This window comes from Ursus maritimus, unplaced genomic scaffold (genome assembly GCF_017311325.1).
Source record: "Ursus maritimus isolate PB19 unplaced genomic scaffold, ASM1731132v1 scaffold_12, whole genome shotgun sequence".
NCBI classification, from domain to species: Eukaryota; Metazoa; Chordata; class Mammalia; order Carnivora; family Ursidae; genus Ursus; species Ursus maritimus.
This window is the reverse complement of record NW_024423564.1, coordinates 33134443-33148993: the sequence shown is the minus strand read 5'-3', so window position 1 is coordinate 33148993 and position 14551 is coordinate 33134443. Positions and strand designations below refer to the sequence as shown.

Below are 14551 nucleotides of genomic sequence, written 5' to 3'. Positions count from 1 at the left end.
TGGATTCCTGTCTCACATCGAGGTCTTTCATCCATTTGGAGTTTATTTTTGTGTATGGTGTGAGAGAGTGGTCAAGTTTCATTCTTTTGCATGTAGCTGTCCAATTTTCCCAGCACCATTTATTGAAGAGACTGTCTTTTTCCCACCGGATGTTTTTTCCTGCTTTATCAAATATTAGTTGCCCAAAGAGCCGAGGGTCCATTTCTGGGCTCTCTATTCTGTTCCATTGGTCTATGTGTCTGTTTTTGTGCCAGTACCATGCTGTCTTTGTGATCACAGCTTTGTAGTACAGCTCGAAATCCGGCATTGTGATGCCCCCAGCTTTGTTTTTCCTTTTCAACAGTTCCTTGGAGATTCGGGGCCTTTTCTGTTTCCATACAAATTTAAGGACTGTTTGTTCCAGTTCTTTGAAAAATGTCCTTGGTATTTTGATCGGGATAGCATTGAAAGTGTAGATTGCTCTGGGTAGCATGGACATTTTAACTATGTTAATTCTTCCGATCCATGAGCATGGAATATCTTTCCATCTTTTTATGTCTTCCTCAATGTCTTTCAAGAGTGATTTATAGTTTCTAGAATATAGGTCCTTTACGTCTCTGGTTAAGTTAATTCCAAGGTAACGTATGGTTTTTGGTGCTATTGTAAATGGGATGGATTCCCTAATTTCTCTTTCTTCGGTCTCGTTATTCGTGTATAGAAATGCAACTGATTTCTGAGCATTGATTTTGTATCCCGCCACGTTACTGAATTGCTCTATAACTTCTAATAGTTTGGGAGTGGCTTCTTTTGGGTTTTCCATATAGAGTATCATGTCATCTGCAAAGAGAGACATTTTGACTTCTTCTTTGCCAATTTGAATACCTTTGATCCCTTTTTGTCGTCTGATTGCTGTTGCAAGGACTTCTAGTACTATGTTGAATAATAGTGGCGAGAGTGGGCATCCTTGTCGAGTTCCTGATCTTAAGGGAAAGGCTTCCAGCTTTTCCCCATTGAGAATAATATTTGCAGTAGGCTTTTCATAGATGGCTTTTATGAGATTGAGAAATGTACCTTCTATTCCTACACTCTGAAGGGTTTTAATCAGGAAAGGATGCTGTATTTTGTCAAATGCTTTTTCGGCATCGATTGAGAGGATCATATGGTTCCTGAGTCTTTTCTTGTTGATATGATGTATCACGCTGATTGATTTGCGAATATTGAACCACGCTTGCATCCCAGGTATGAATCCCACTTGATCGTGATGGATAATCCTTTTAATGTACTGTTGGATTCTATTAGCAAGTATCTTGTTGAGGATTTTGGCGTCCATATTCATTAGGGAAATCGGTCTGTAATTCTCCTTTTTGATGGGGTCTTTGCCTGGTTTGGGGATCAAGGTAATATTGGCCTCATAGAATGAGTTTGGTAGCTTTCCTTCTGTTTCTATTTTTTGAAATAGCTTTAGGAGAATAGGTATTATTTCTTCTTTGAATGTTTGGTAGAATTCCCCAGGAAAACCGTCCGGGCCTGGAGTTTTGTTATTTGGAAGGTTGTTTATCACTGACTCAATTTCTTCATAATTAATTGGCCTGTTTAAGGAATCAATTTCTTCCGGTTTCAATCTTGGTAGTTTATAGGTTTCCAGGAAGGATTCCATCTCTTCCAGATTGCTTAGTTTATTGGCATATAGCTGTTGATAAAAATTTCTAATAATCCTTCCAATTTCAATGGTGTTCGTCGTGACCTCTCCTTTTTCATTCATAATTTTAATAATCTGGGTCCTTTCTCTTTTCTTTTGGATAAGTCTTGCCAGTGGTCTGTCAATTTTATTGATTCTCTCAAAGAACCAGCTTCTAGTCCTGTTGATCTGCTCTACTGTACTTCTGGTTTCTGCTTGATTGATTTCAGCTCTAATTTTGGTCAACTGCTTCCTCGTGCATGGATTAGGCCTGTCCCTCTGTTGCTGTTCCAGCTTCTTGAGGTGAGAATATAAAAACTGCATTTTAGATTTTTCTATTCTTTTGAGTGAGGCTTGGATGGCTATGTATTTCCCCCTTAGGACTGCCTTTGCAGTATCCCATAGGTTTTGGACTGTTGTGTTTTCATTCTCATTGGTCTCCATAAATTGTTTAAATTGATTTTTGATTTCCTGGTTTATCGAGTCATTCCTGAGCAGGATGGTTTTTAGTCTCCAAGTGTTTGAGTTTCTTCCAAATTTTTCCTTGTGGTTGAGTTCCAATTTCAGAGCGTTGTGGTCTGAGAATATGCAGGGGATAATTTCAGTCTTTTGGTATCGGTTGAGACCTGTTTTGTGTCCCAGAACATGGTCTATTCTTGAGAATGTTCCATGGGCATTAGAATAGAATGAGTATTCTTTGGTTCTGGGGTGTAGTGTTCTATATATATCTATGAGGTCCAACTCGTCGAGTATGGCATTCAAAGCCCTTGTTTCTTTGTCGATTTTTTGCATGGGTGTTCTGTCTATTTCTGATAGTGGAGTGTTGAGGTCCCCTACTATTAACGTATTTTTATCTATATGTCTCTTTATTCTGGTTAAGAGTTGGCTTGTGTATCTTGCCGCTCCCCTGTTGGGGGCATATATATTTATAATTGTCATATCCACTTGTTGGATACATCCTTTAAGAATAATATAGTGCCCTTCTGTGTCTCTAACTATAGTCTTTAGTTTAAAATCCAATCTGTCTGATATGAGAATTGCTACCCCAGCTTTCTTTTGAGGTCCATTGGCATGAAAGATGGTATTCCATCCCTTTGCTTTCAGTCTGAATGTATCTTTAGGTTCAAAATGAGTGGGGTTATCAGTTCTGATAACAGATTCTGATTTGGGATTATCTGTACAGTGTGGTCCTAACAGTCTCAACTATAAGAGAGTAGTGATAGATTATTTTTAAGGTCAGGAACCATATCTTATTTACCATTAAACCCCATGTGCCTAGCAAAGTACCTGTTACATAATAGTTGGTCAAAAAATGCTTGTTGAAGGAAGGAGTAAATAAATAATACATACAATGGCCAAGGCTGGGGGACTTCGGCATCATCTGGACAATTTCTTTTTTTTTTTTTCAAAGATTTTATTTATTTATTTGACAGAGACAGCCAGTGAGAGAGGGAACACAAGCAGGGGGAGTGGGAGACGAAGAAGCAGGCTCCTAGCGGAGGAGCCTGATGTGGGGCTCGATCCCAGAATGCTGGGATCATGCCCTGAGCCCAAGGCAGACGCTTAACGACTGCGCCACCCAGGCGCTCCCATCTGGACAATTTCTAACACTGTCCCAACTGTAGCCATTTTCACCCTTCGGTTTTCCAGACAAAATCCGCATGTTTGGCTTATGTGTATAGTCATTCTAGACCTACCTAATTCTAATGGGTAGTCAGGGTTGAGAACCACTGCTCTAAGTCCTCTTATTGGTCATTCACTGGATGTCAAAGGCAGTGATAACACATAAGAATGTGCCCCCATATCCTCTATCATGGACCCTATTCTAAACCTGGGGCATGGATGATTCGAACAGGAAGAGTCCCTCTCTACAAGAAAACCAGCAATGACATGTAGGGCGATAAGTCCTGTGACAACGTGAGTTGAGGACAGAATGGGGACGGGCATGGAGAACAGTGAGCCACAGAGGACCTCAAAGAGGCATATGCCTCACGGGTGGAGAATCTGGAATGAGTGAATTCTTCTGTTCAATAAGACAATTTGAATTATATTTCCTTCCAAATGACTGATACTCTATGTTCAGGTGGTTGAAAAACTGAATGGAAAAGCCTATGGCTCTGTGATGATATTAGTGACTAGTGGAGATGATGAGCATATTGGCAACTGCTTACTCACCGTGCTCAGCAGTGGTTCAACCATTCATTCCATTGCCCTGGGTTCATCTGTGGTCGAAAATCTGGAGGAATTATCACATCGTACAGGTAAATATATTTCCAAAAATGTATATTTTAGAGCATTTCCTTTTAACTTGAATATTCAAAGCACAACCAAAGCTCAGATTATGTCATTAGAATGTGTGGCTTAAGTGAAAAAAAAGGATAGAAACAGTTATCTTAAGGAAAACAACACAAAAATCATTGTTAAAATATGACAAAATTTTACGGATTTTTTAATTTTAATTTTAATTAATTAATTTATTTTTTAGAGAGGGAGAGAGGGGTTGGGGGAGGAATAGAGGGAGAGGAAGTGAGAATCCCAAGGAGACTCCACACCCAGTGGATGATTTCAAAACCCTGAGATCATGACCTTAGCCAAAATCAAGAGTTGGACACCCAACCAACTGAGCCACCCAGGAGCCCCAAATTTTGCTGACTTTTAAATGTTTTCCTTAGAAGGTGCCAATTATATACAACCAATGAAAATATAATTTTATCATTTCTTTGTTAAACCAGTCTGAGCATGTATAATCACAGAGCTAAAAATATGTTTAAGATTAAATGCACTAACTTCCATGACAAAGACACATACCATATTGTAAGATACATATACTTTTTGTTGTCCCAAATGAGGCATGGAATAATTTTATCTTCTATTCCTTATAATCAATAAAAATGAGTATTGCTGACTTAAAAACTGAAAGTTAAGCTTTGTTGAATTATCTTTGAAAGCAATGTTTTCAGAATATAAATGTAAATGTAAATACATAGCAATGATAGATAGCCATTACCCTAGACTGTCTAGGAATTACCTTAATTACAAGACTATTTAATAAATTTACTGAGTTTTTAATCCTATACCAGATAAAGGTTTAGACCTTGACATTACAGCTGTGAACAAAACAGACAAAACCAGTCACCTCTGCTGCTTACTTACCATGTGGCTGGTAGGGTGCCATGCAAAGCAAGTCAAGCACAACTCCTTCCCCACAATTAATCCTCTTCCACAAGAAAGCTTGTTGGAAAAGACCTAACATGTTATTTTTTGTTCTATTTTATACATTTTAATAGTAAACATCCCAATCATGTATTTCAGGAGGTTTAAAGTTCTTTGTTCCAGATAAATCAAACTCCAACAGCATGACTGATGCTTTCAGTAGAATTTCCTCTGGAACCGGAGACATTTTTCAACAACGTATTCAGGTCAGGATTTCCTTGGTATTACACTTACAGATGGGGCTGGGGGGCAGGGAGAAGGAAGCAAGAAAAATAGATGAATTGTGCTAACTGCCTCATTAACCTTATTTGAATATGTAATAATTCTTGCACAGAAGGCTTTTAATGAGCTTCTTGGTCTCACCATAAAAGATTCACTTTTACCTGATGTCTGTTCTTCTCCACTGTAGGAATAATTTCCTATAATTGCTACCTCAGGCTTTTAAGGTGTGGAAGCAGAGCTTTCTCCTTCCTAGTGCTCAAAATGGGGTAAAGGTGGGGTAGAAGTAAGGTCAAGAAGAAAAGTAAGAAACCGTGTCTTTAGTTTCAGTTCTATAATAACTCTTCATCAGTCATGATCCATTTTATCTTTTTGGCTTCTTTAAAAACTACTTTGAAGATCCTCCCTCATATTAACAGTATCAACTATTTCATTAAATTCTAAAGAATTTTAAATATCTCTTTGACTACTGCAATTTACTTGACTTTGCTCACAAAAGCTTCCTCTAAGCAAGACATTTTCAAAGGACCAAATTTTTTGTAAGTACTTTAAAGATATTTTGAACATAACTGAGGGTTGGAACAAAATTTTATCTGCTGTTTCCTTACAGATGGTAAGTGAACCTGCCAAGTTAATGACTTGATGTGAACAATGAAGGCAGTTAAATTATTCTTAGGAAATATTTACCATGAAGATTATATGTACACAATAAGGCAATAACCACAATTCCATCATTAGAAGTGAAAAAAGGTGAACCATAAATGAGAACATATATTATAAATTAGATTACAATGGGCTCTTCCAAATAATCTACCATGTGATTTCTTTTTTAATAATGTGAAATAAAAACAAACGTTCAAAAAGGTTTTTTAAAAATTTAACAAAGTATTATTCATATGGCTCAAATTAGCCTCATGTTCCCAAACTTGGCTACCTCTCCCCAGTTGTATGTCATAAGCCCCACTAGACTGTGGGCAGAAACTACATCTGAATCCCCTTCAACAGCTCAGGCCCAGCACAGAATGTGCCACAGTAGTCAGCAGTCCACAAACACTTGTAAAACAGACTTGAACAAATAATCCACAGTGTTTTTGCTGTCATCTACCAAAAATTTTATATGCTTTCCAAGTTTGAGCAATATTACAGAGCATTACACAGTGTGTTTATTTAATAAATAAAAATTTTCGAAGTTATTTATTGACTTGCATCTGTTGTGACTACTCAGTGATTAAATGTAGGGGCTCTGATGTCAGCCTGCTTGGGCTCTATCCCAGTTTCAGCTCCTTGCCATGTGACAACTGGACACAGGACTTCTCTAAGTCGCGGTATTCTCATCTGTGAATGTGGATAACAATAGTACTCACCTTAAAGGTTTTCTTAAGGATTAAGTGAGATAATATATGTAAAGCATTCAGCACAGTGCCTTCATCTGTTTGCACTGTGTATGCATTGCTTGCGCACGTGTGCACACACACACACACACACACGTGTGCACGTGACTTATTGTGAATGGCTAAATAATTATTTTAAAGTACTCAAGGCCCCTAAAACTCAGTGTTTTATTTCTTATTAAAATATATAAAAGTAGGGGTGCCTGGGTGGCTCAGTCTTTTGAGAGTTGACTCTTGTTCTGAGCTCAGGTCTTGATCTCAGGGTCGTGAGTTCAAGTCTTGCATTAGGCTCCATGCCCATAAAAGTATCTGGAGAGATAATATATAAATTAAACCACTGAAGCACATTCACAAACAAAATTTTTTTAAAAAGCTTGTTATTATAATTGCTGTAGTGAGGTTAATGTTGATTTGGATGAGAATTAGTATGAGAATAGCTAAAATCTCTCCGTAAAAAATACTGAAGTGACACTTGTATTAACCATAATAGACTATTTTATATCTCCTGTACTCCTATAATATATAATATTTTGCTTTGGCGAGGTATTTTTATGAAAAGTGATTTATATAAATATAGTACGTGTCAGAATTAAATTATTTTTATTTTTGCCCATTTATTTTTGTTTGTCCAGAAGTAAAGAAAAAGATGGAATGTTTATGCCCACACTAGAAACTTTCACATATATGTGTATTTTCTTGAACAGCTTGAAAGTACCAGTGAAAATGTTAAACCTCACCATCAACTGAAAAACACCGTGACCGTGGATAACAGTGTGGGCAATGACACTACCTTTCTAGTCACATGGCAGACCAGTGGTCCCCCTGAGATTGAATTATCTGATCCTAATGGAAGAAAATACTATGCAAATAATTTTACTACCAATCCAGCTTTGCAGACTGCTCGCCTCTGTGTTCCAGGAACTGCTGAGGTAGATGTTGTGAGCTTGTTCATAATGATGACATTTAGTCAAGTACATAATTTTCAGTTGAATCACATAATTAAATGCACTGTATAAAGAAATCCTATTCTAATCAAAATTTTACTTTAAATTCATACGATGGCATTTTGTGAATGTTAAAAATGTAAGAGAAACAACTAAGGTATGTTTGAAACTTTAAATAATGGATACCAAAGCCTTCTCCCTTCAACAGTAGAAATTAATATGTGTGCAGTACAAATAATTCCTTTTTGCTTACTTTCTTCTTTACAAAACTCACATATAGTTATCTATATGTTTAGCAAAAAAAAAACTCTACTTAGAATTTATGATATGAATATATGCAATACATATGTTTTTGAGTATCTGCTATGTGCTGGGTCTTGTTCTGGGTGCTTTACAATAAAATACCATGGTAGGCATGAGAACAGGGTACTCAGAGCATACAAGAGTGATGAACAGGCTTCGAGGGAAGGGGACCGTTTCTGGAAGTAAAAACATCAAAATGGAGATATGGAGGATAAAGAAGCCAGAGGTGTCAACGACATTCTGGGCAGAGGAAATAGCACATAGAAAAGCTCAGAAAAAATAGAATATAGCTCTTCATAGAACTACAAGTAGGTCAACATGGATGAACTACACAGCAGCACATAGGTGGAAATTTAGGGGAAGGAAAGAGAAGAAGTGATGAGGTTAGACACAAACAGGAGCCATGTCAGCAAGGGCTCTGTATGCCTGTAAAGGCAAGAAGAGCTTGAATCCTAAAGAGAAAGGCAACCACTAGTGGTTCTCAGCAGGGTGGTGAATGATGAGGTCCACTCATGCACTGCCTAAGTGCAGTCCTACCTAGCACCGTGGGCCCTCCCTACTCCCAGATCCCCGTTGCAGCCTCTGCTGGGGCTTCCCTGCCTCTGCTTCACCTCTACCCCAGTGATTCTTCCGAAGCATGAATCCGATCAAACCCATCTCCTATTCAAAACCCTTTCGTGGTCTCAGGATAAAATCCATGTGGTTACTGTTACATATCAGACCATTTATGTTCTGACTTTTGCCCAAGCTTATTTCTTTTTTTTTTTTTTAAGATTTTATTTATTTATTTGACAGAGAGATAGAGACAGCGAGAGAGAGAGAGGGAACACAAGCAGGGGGAGTGGGAGAGGAAGAAGCAGGCTCCCAGTAGAGCAGGGAGTCCAATGCAGGGCTCGATCCCAGGACTCTGGGATCACGCCCTGAGCTGAAGGCAGATGCTTAACGAGTGAGCCACCCAGGCGCCCCTGCCCAAGCTTATTTCTTAACCATCTTCCCAAACACTCTCTGCTCTGCTCCTCCTTACTTTTCTCTCAACTCATCATGTTCTTTTCACATCATGTTCTTTGCACAAGAGCCAAGAACACTTTACCTACTTTTTGCTGCCTTTGCCTGACCTCTTAGTCTGCCCTCGGCGCCCTGTAGCAAAACTTACACATTACACCCAAAGAGAAGGTTTTGATATGGAGATTTGTACTAAGTGTCTGTTACTAATCTTATGATTACCAAAAAAAAAAAAAAAAAAAAAAAAAAAAAGATGATCTTGATACTTGAATTATGACCTCACAGGAAAATGGCCAAGCACATGAATCCCAATGAAGAAGGCTGGGTAGGGTGTGGTGGCATCTTAACTTTCCACATTGAGTCACAACTTAACCCCTTGCTGCTTTCTCTTTTCCCTCGAGCTCTACTATATTCTTCCTGTTACTTTTAGGGTTTAATAAGAAGCAACAGTGGGGTGCCTGTGTGGCTCAGTCAGTTAGGCCACCAACTCTTGGTTTAGGCTTAGGTCCTGATCTCACAGTTGTGAGATCGAGCCCTGCGTCAGGCTCTGTGCTGAGCGTGGAGCCTGCTTGAGATTCTCTCTCTCTCTCTCTCCTTCTGCCCCTCCTCCCACTTGTGCATGCTTGCTCACTCTCTCTCGCTCTAAAAATTAAACATAAAGAAGCAACAGCAAGAATGGGAGGAAAAGGATATTTATATATAATCTTATCCAAAGAACAAATTTCTCTTATTTGTAGTTTAAGCTTTTTTTTTCTTTCTGATATTCTTTCACAGGTTTCCCCCAGGCAGCCTAGAGGGGCAAAAGAGAGTGGTATTTAGCAATATTTCTATGTATTACTCAACACAGACATTGTAGAATCCTAATTTATTAAAAAAAAAAGTGTTCTTTTTCTTGGTCTGTAATAGTGTATGTGAGTTTTGTTGCTTGAGATTTTTGGACATTCAGGTTGGGGATTGAGGAACATGAAGGGAAGGAAGGATACTATTGCTTTTTAATCCAGTTATTTACATAAATCATAATTGTCCACCTAGTTTGCAATAACTTTCTCAATTGTAGAAAAGGAATAAAAATGTTGAAATATTTTTTGGGTAAAGGGGCTCAAGTTAATATTTACAAAATACTTTGAAGCTGGATACTTATCATTGTCTTCTAAAAATGTGAATTAAAACCCCTAGGAGCTTAGACTTATGCTTTAAAATTAAGGGTTGATTTTTTTCTCTTCACATTTTACAAAACAAAAAGACTTTGTTTTGCAGCCTGGGCTCTGGACCTACACACTGAACAATACTCACCATTCTCTTCAAGCCTTGAAAGTGACAGTGACCTCTCGCGCCTCCAGCTCAGCCATGCCCCCTGCTACTGTGGAAGCCTTTGTGGAAAGAGATAGCACCCATTTTCCCCATCCTGTGATGATTTATGCAAATGTGAGAAAGGGGCTTTATCCCATTCTTAATGCCACCGTTACCGCTATAATTGAGCCAGAGGCTGCAGATCCTGTCGCACTGGACCTCTTTGACAATGGAGCAGGTAACACGGAATGTCATGTCGTTTTTCATGTTCTCAAGAACTGTCATTGTGTTATGATGCTGCAGTATCAGTCTTAAGCTTATCTGTATAAGTCCTTCAATTCAAGTATTTTTCTCATTGAATCTCTCGAGATTTTCAAGTCCTCAAGAGAGTCACTGGCATACTGAGTAGCTACAGGTCACATCTGTGCAAGTAAAGAGAATGTGAACTTGGGAAGAGTCTCCTTGAGGTTCCTCAGTGTGGCTGTGGAGTGAGCAAAAGGGTGGGAGGAAGTTGCTTGACACCTGGGTCTTGGCTTTTATTCAGCCAGTGACACTAGCAACTCATTGAGGTCACACAGAACAGCTTTTATGTCCTTGTGACATGCCCATATTCCTCTAAGATTTGCCAGCTGTATTATTCACTGAAATAATAAGATTGGACAATTAAAATAACAAATGAAAACCCAAGAAGTAAGATGCAGTGGTGGTCTCCTCGGGCCCAGTAGTGAAAAGAAAAGTTGAAAACTGAACTTGTGACCCAGGAGATAACCCCAGACTATTCTTTAGCCAAGTGGCAAGGTTGTAAGAGGGAAGAGCCAGTGCATTTACATGTCTGATTTGCTCACAAGACGACCAGGCCAGCAAGCCTAGCGGAATCATGACAGAGATTTTCCCACCACTGGGAAAACAAAGTAAAGAAAACAAAACCCTACTTCAAGTGCTCATTCTGCACATGGAGCTCAGAGCCTCATCATCACACCTCACAGACAGCACAGCACCAGGCCAGGAAATAGCAGCTCCTAGACTCTTTCTGACTAACTCTTTTTGACTTAAAAACAAACTCCTTTGTTGTTTTATCTTTCCTGTTCTTTTTTTTCCCTAAACTAAATTCTCAGAATGACAATAGACCTCAACATCTATGTGGGCAGCCACAAGTGTTTGATCTACTAATAAAACCATACTCCTGCACTCTGGTGTTTCAAAGATAATTATGTTTCAAGAGTCTTAGGTTTGGCAACCCATTAGCATCTTGCCAGGGCAATCTTGTATGACATTTATGAAACAAAAGTTCATTCAAAGAATTTGAGTTCAGATCTACTTCAGAGGGACACCAGAGAAGTCCTCTTATTTTGCCTATTGGAACGGATCCAGATGAACATCTCATGCTCTCATTGCTTATCCATGGCCACACGCTTCCCCTTCGCTTCAGCCTGTGGGTGGCCTGGAGAACAGATCCTCTTCTCTTAGGAGAGATCACCTGAGTCAGCTGAACAGCTTTTACATTTATTCCCTGGAACCATTTCATTTATTTGATGTCTAAATTTATACTCTAGGGGTGCCTGGCGGCTCAGTTGGTTAAGCGTCAGACTCTTGATTGTGGGTCAGGTCGTGATCTCAGGGTCATGATATCGAGCCCAGCGTTGGGCTCTGCACTGGGCATGGAGCCTGCTTAAGATTCTCTCTCCCTCTGCCCCTACCCCTGCTCACACTGTCTCTCTCAAAACAAACAAACAAACAAACAAAACCCAAAAAAACCAAAAAACTGTAATGAAAGAAACAATAGAAAGTATTGCTTAGGCTTCAAAGTGTAAATTTAGGGTTTGTTTTTCCCCCCAATATTTAACACATATGTACATAGCTAACATTTATTTTTATAATGGAAGCAGTATTTATCTGCTGCCAGATTCATGATTAATAATAAAATGTACACTTATGAAGTGCTTAATAATTTAAAATGTGCTTTATCATGAACACGCTGAGATAATCAGCACGACAGCCTTGTGAGATAAGTTGTCGCCATTTTATAGATGAGAAAACCGAGGCTCAGAAAGATTGTTTTATAGCTACTGAGTGGTGGATCCAGACCTTATAACCAAGTCCCACAACCCCCAAGCTAGTGTTCTTTCCCATTTCTTTCTGACTCAGGGATTAAAAGAGGTGGGGGTAGTAACTGTGGCATGGAGAGATTTTCCTTTATCATTTCTTAACAAACAGATAGAACTGATAATCAGTAAACCACTAAATACCAAGATTTTATTTCTTTCCAATAGATAAAAAATTTCTAGGCCTACTATGATAATAAGTTGTGCAGCACTTTTTATTTTAATTCAATATACTCCTACTTTTCTCATGTTAAGGAGCAGCCCTGCCTCTGCAGTGGGGATTTGAGAGCACTTCAGTGGTAATACAGAGCTAGGGTCCAGGGCTGAGTATGTGGTGTGAATTGACTCTAGGATAGGACAAGCCATTTGTCCAGGGTGGCCACCTGCACTTGAAGAGTGAATGTGTTCTACACTTGGGCTAAGCTATACCTCCCACAGCTCCCCTGGAGTCGGAGTCTCCGGCCATTCAGTCATGGACTCGGTTTGGAATTGAACTGCTGTCCAAGGCTAAGTGTAAAAGGAAAGGAAAGAAGTGTAGCACTGGCCAAGCTTTCCAAATGCCTCCTGAAGCAAAACACAGTGGATAGAACCAAAGCCTGTCAAACTCCAAGTCAGCAAACCCCTCAGAATCTAGAACAACAGTTCCGTGTACCATCTAATGAGGAAATTAAATATCACTACTTTATCAACTACCAGATCTTTTTTTTTCATCAGGGCTGTAGGATGTTTATAAATCCCTTGAAATTGTATGAAATGCATATATGTGCATCTATATTTATTTCCTGGGAACAGAATAGCTTTTATCTCAAAAGAGTCTGTAACCATAAACAAAAAGAATATGCTTGATTTCCATGAAAAACTAGTATTATTTTCAATGCTAAGAAGGAGACCTTTAAAGGTGATCATTATATGCTTTATTAGCACTGAAACACAACTCATTCACTTTCAGAAAATAATTTTTCAGAGGTTAAGGAATCACAGAGAGAAGCTAAGGAGCCATTGGAATTTAATATTAAAAGTAGATATGACCATGACTGGATTTGTTAAAATGGGAAGAAGGAAGGGAATAAAGCTTATTATTTCATGATTTAATTAAATATTAGTAATCAACTGTGATGACAAGTATTGACATTGAGCTTTCTTTTTATATATACAGGTGCTGATATCATAAAAAATGATGGAATTTACTCGAGGTATTTTTTCTCCTTTGCTGTAAATGGTAGATATAGCTTGAAAGTGCATGTCAGTCACTCCCCCAGCGTAAGCGGCCTCGCCTACTCTATTCCACGGAGTCGCGCTATGTACGTACCAGGTTACATAGCAAATGGTAAGAATCATGAGCACTGTTATTTGAGTAACATCATTTAATGTATATATCTCTGGGGTGTGTGTGTGTGTATGTGTGTGTGTGTGTGTATGAGAGAGAAGAGTAGGAGAAAGAGAGATGGAATTTCAAAACTCTTTAAGCTTAAGTCAGTGTGTAATTTGTTGCTATCCTCTTCAGTCCTCAGTGATTCATGGTAGTCAATCAGAAGGCAATACATGATTCCCCCAGATATTTGGTATCTTCATTTTAGTCATTATTTTGACCTCTTTCTCATGGCTGTTTCATCAGAACTATTAACAGATAGAGAGATTTACTGAGTTTTTTCTCAGTTACAGTTCCTGTATTTCCCCTATAGAGGTAGGCAAGAAAAAGAGGCAAAAGTTGTTAGCAGTTGAAAGAAGGAAGCAATCAGCCCAAATAATCAACACAAAAAATGAGTTCCTAAATAAATATGAGTTTGGATGTTACAGACAACTGAGTGATTCCTAAAGATGTCTTGTTTTCCTTCAAGAGAAAAGCACCAAATAAATAGAAGATACACGCCTTTCCTTAAAACCATTGTTATAGTTCCTGAAGGGAACCAGTGGTTAAAGAATAACAGACAAACAAAAATATGCTATAATCATTTTAAACAATCTCAGAAAACATTTCTAAACATTCTTATTTCCAAAACTGCAGAATCTTCATGAATACTTTTCATGAATTTTAGCAGCTAACTAATCATACCTATTTTATAACATGATTCTATATTTTTGGTCTTTATGTACTTTTAAGTAGAAAATAATCAAGATGTTCCAATGAATTTGCATCTCCTGATAATTTTAGTTTTGCCTAAAACATAATTTACTCTCCCATGTATTTACTTTGGGTTACTTCAAAACCAGTGTAAATTAAATTGCAAGGTAACATGGTTTTATTGCATAGACATGATTTTGCATCTAGCTATAATACTTATAAATAAATATTCCTTCTTTCATTTATACCTCAAACATTTTTGAAGGCTTTTTAGGTGACAGGCTTAGTCCTAGGAACTTGGAATAGCAGGTGGAATAAGACTTGTTCTTTTATCTGTGTATTTTGTAGAGGCTCTTAGCAACGTAGAA

At 38.4% G+C, this 14551-nt stretch overlaps 1 protein-coding gene and 1 long non-coding RNA gene across 2 annotated transcripts in view; one reads left to right on the top strand and one right to left on the bottom strand.

Moving 5' to 3' along the window:
• LOC103662943 overlaps positions 1–14551 on the bottom strand; it is a 68899-nt gene that overhangs the window by 15410 nt on the left and 38938 nt on the right. The window contains exons 4-5 of the long non-coding RNA XR_568605.2: positions 4811–5112; positions 3833–3893 (exon numbers count right to left, since the gene is read on the bottom strand). This is a non-coding gene — a long non-coding RNA (uncharacterized LOC103662943). The remainder of the gene's footprint in view (positions 1–3832; positions 3894–4810; positions 5113–14551) is intronic.
• Positions 1–14551, top strand: part of LOC103662944 (calcium-activated chloride channel regulator 2) — a 43067-nt gene that overhangs the window by 16540 nt on the left and 11976 nt on the right. Inside the window, exons 8-12 of the mRNA XM_008690637.1 lie at positions 3741–3918; positions 4970–5076; positions 7185–7409; positions 9987–10257; positions 13278–13448. Of these exons, the coding sequence (XP_008688859.1) occupies positions 3741–3918; positions 4970–5076; positions 7185–7409; positions 9987–10257; positions 13278–13448 (952 nt within the window). The remainder of the gene's footprint in view (positions 1–3740; positions 3919–4969; positions 5077–7184; positions 7410–9986; positions 10258–13277; positions 13449–14551) is intronic.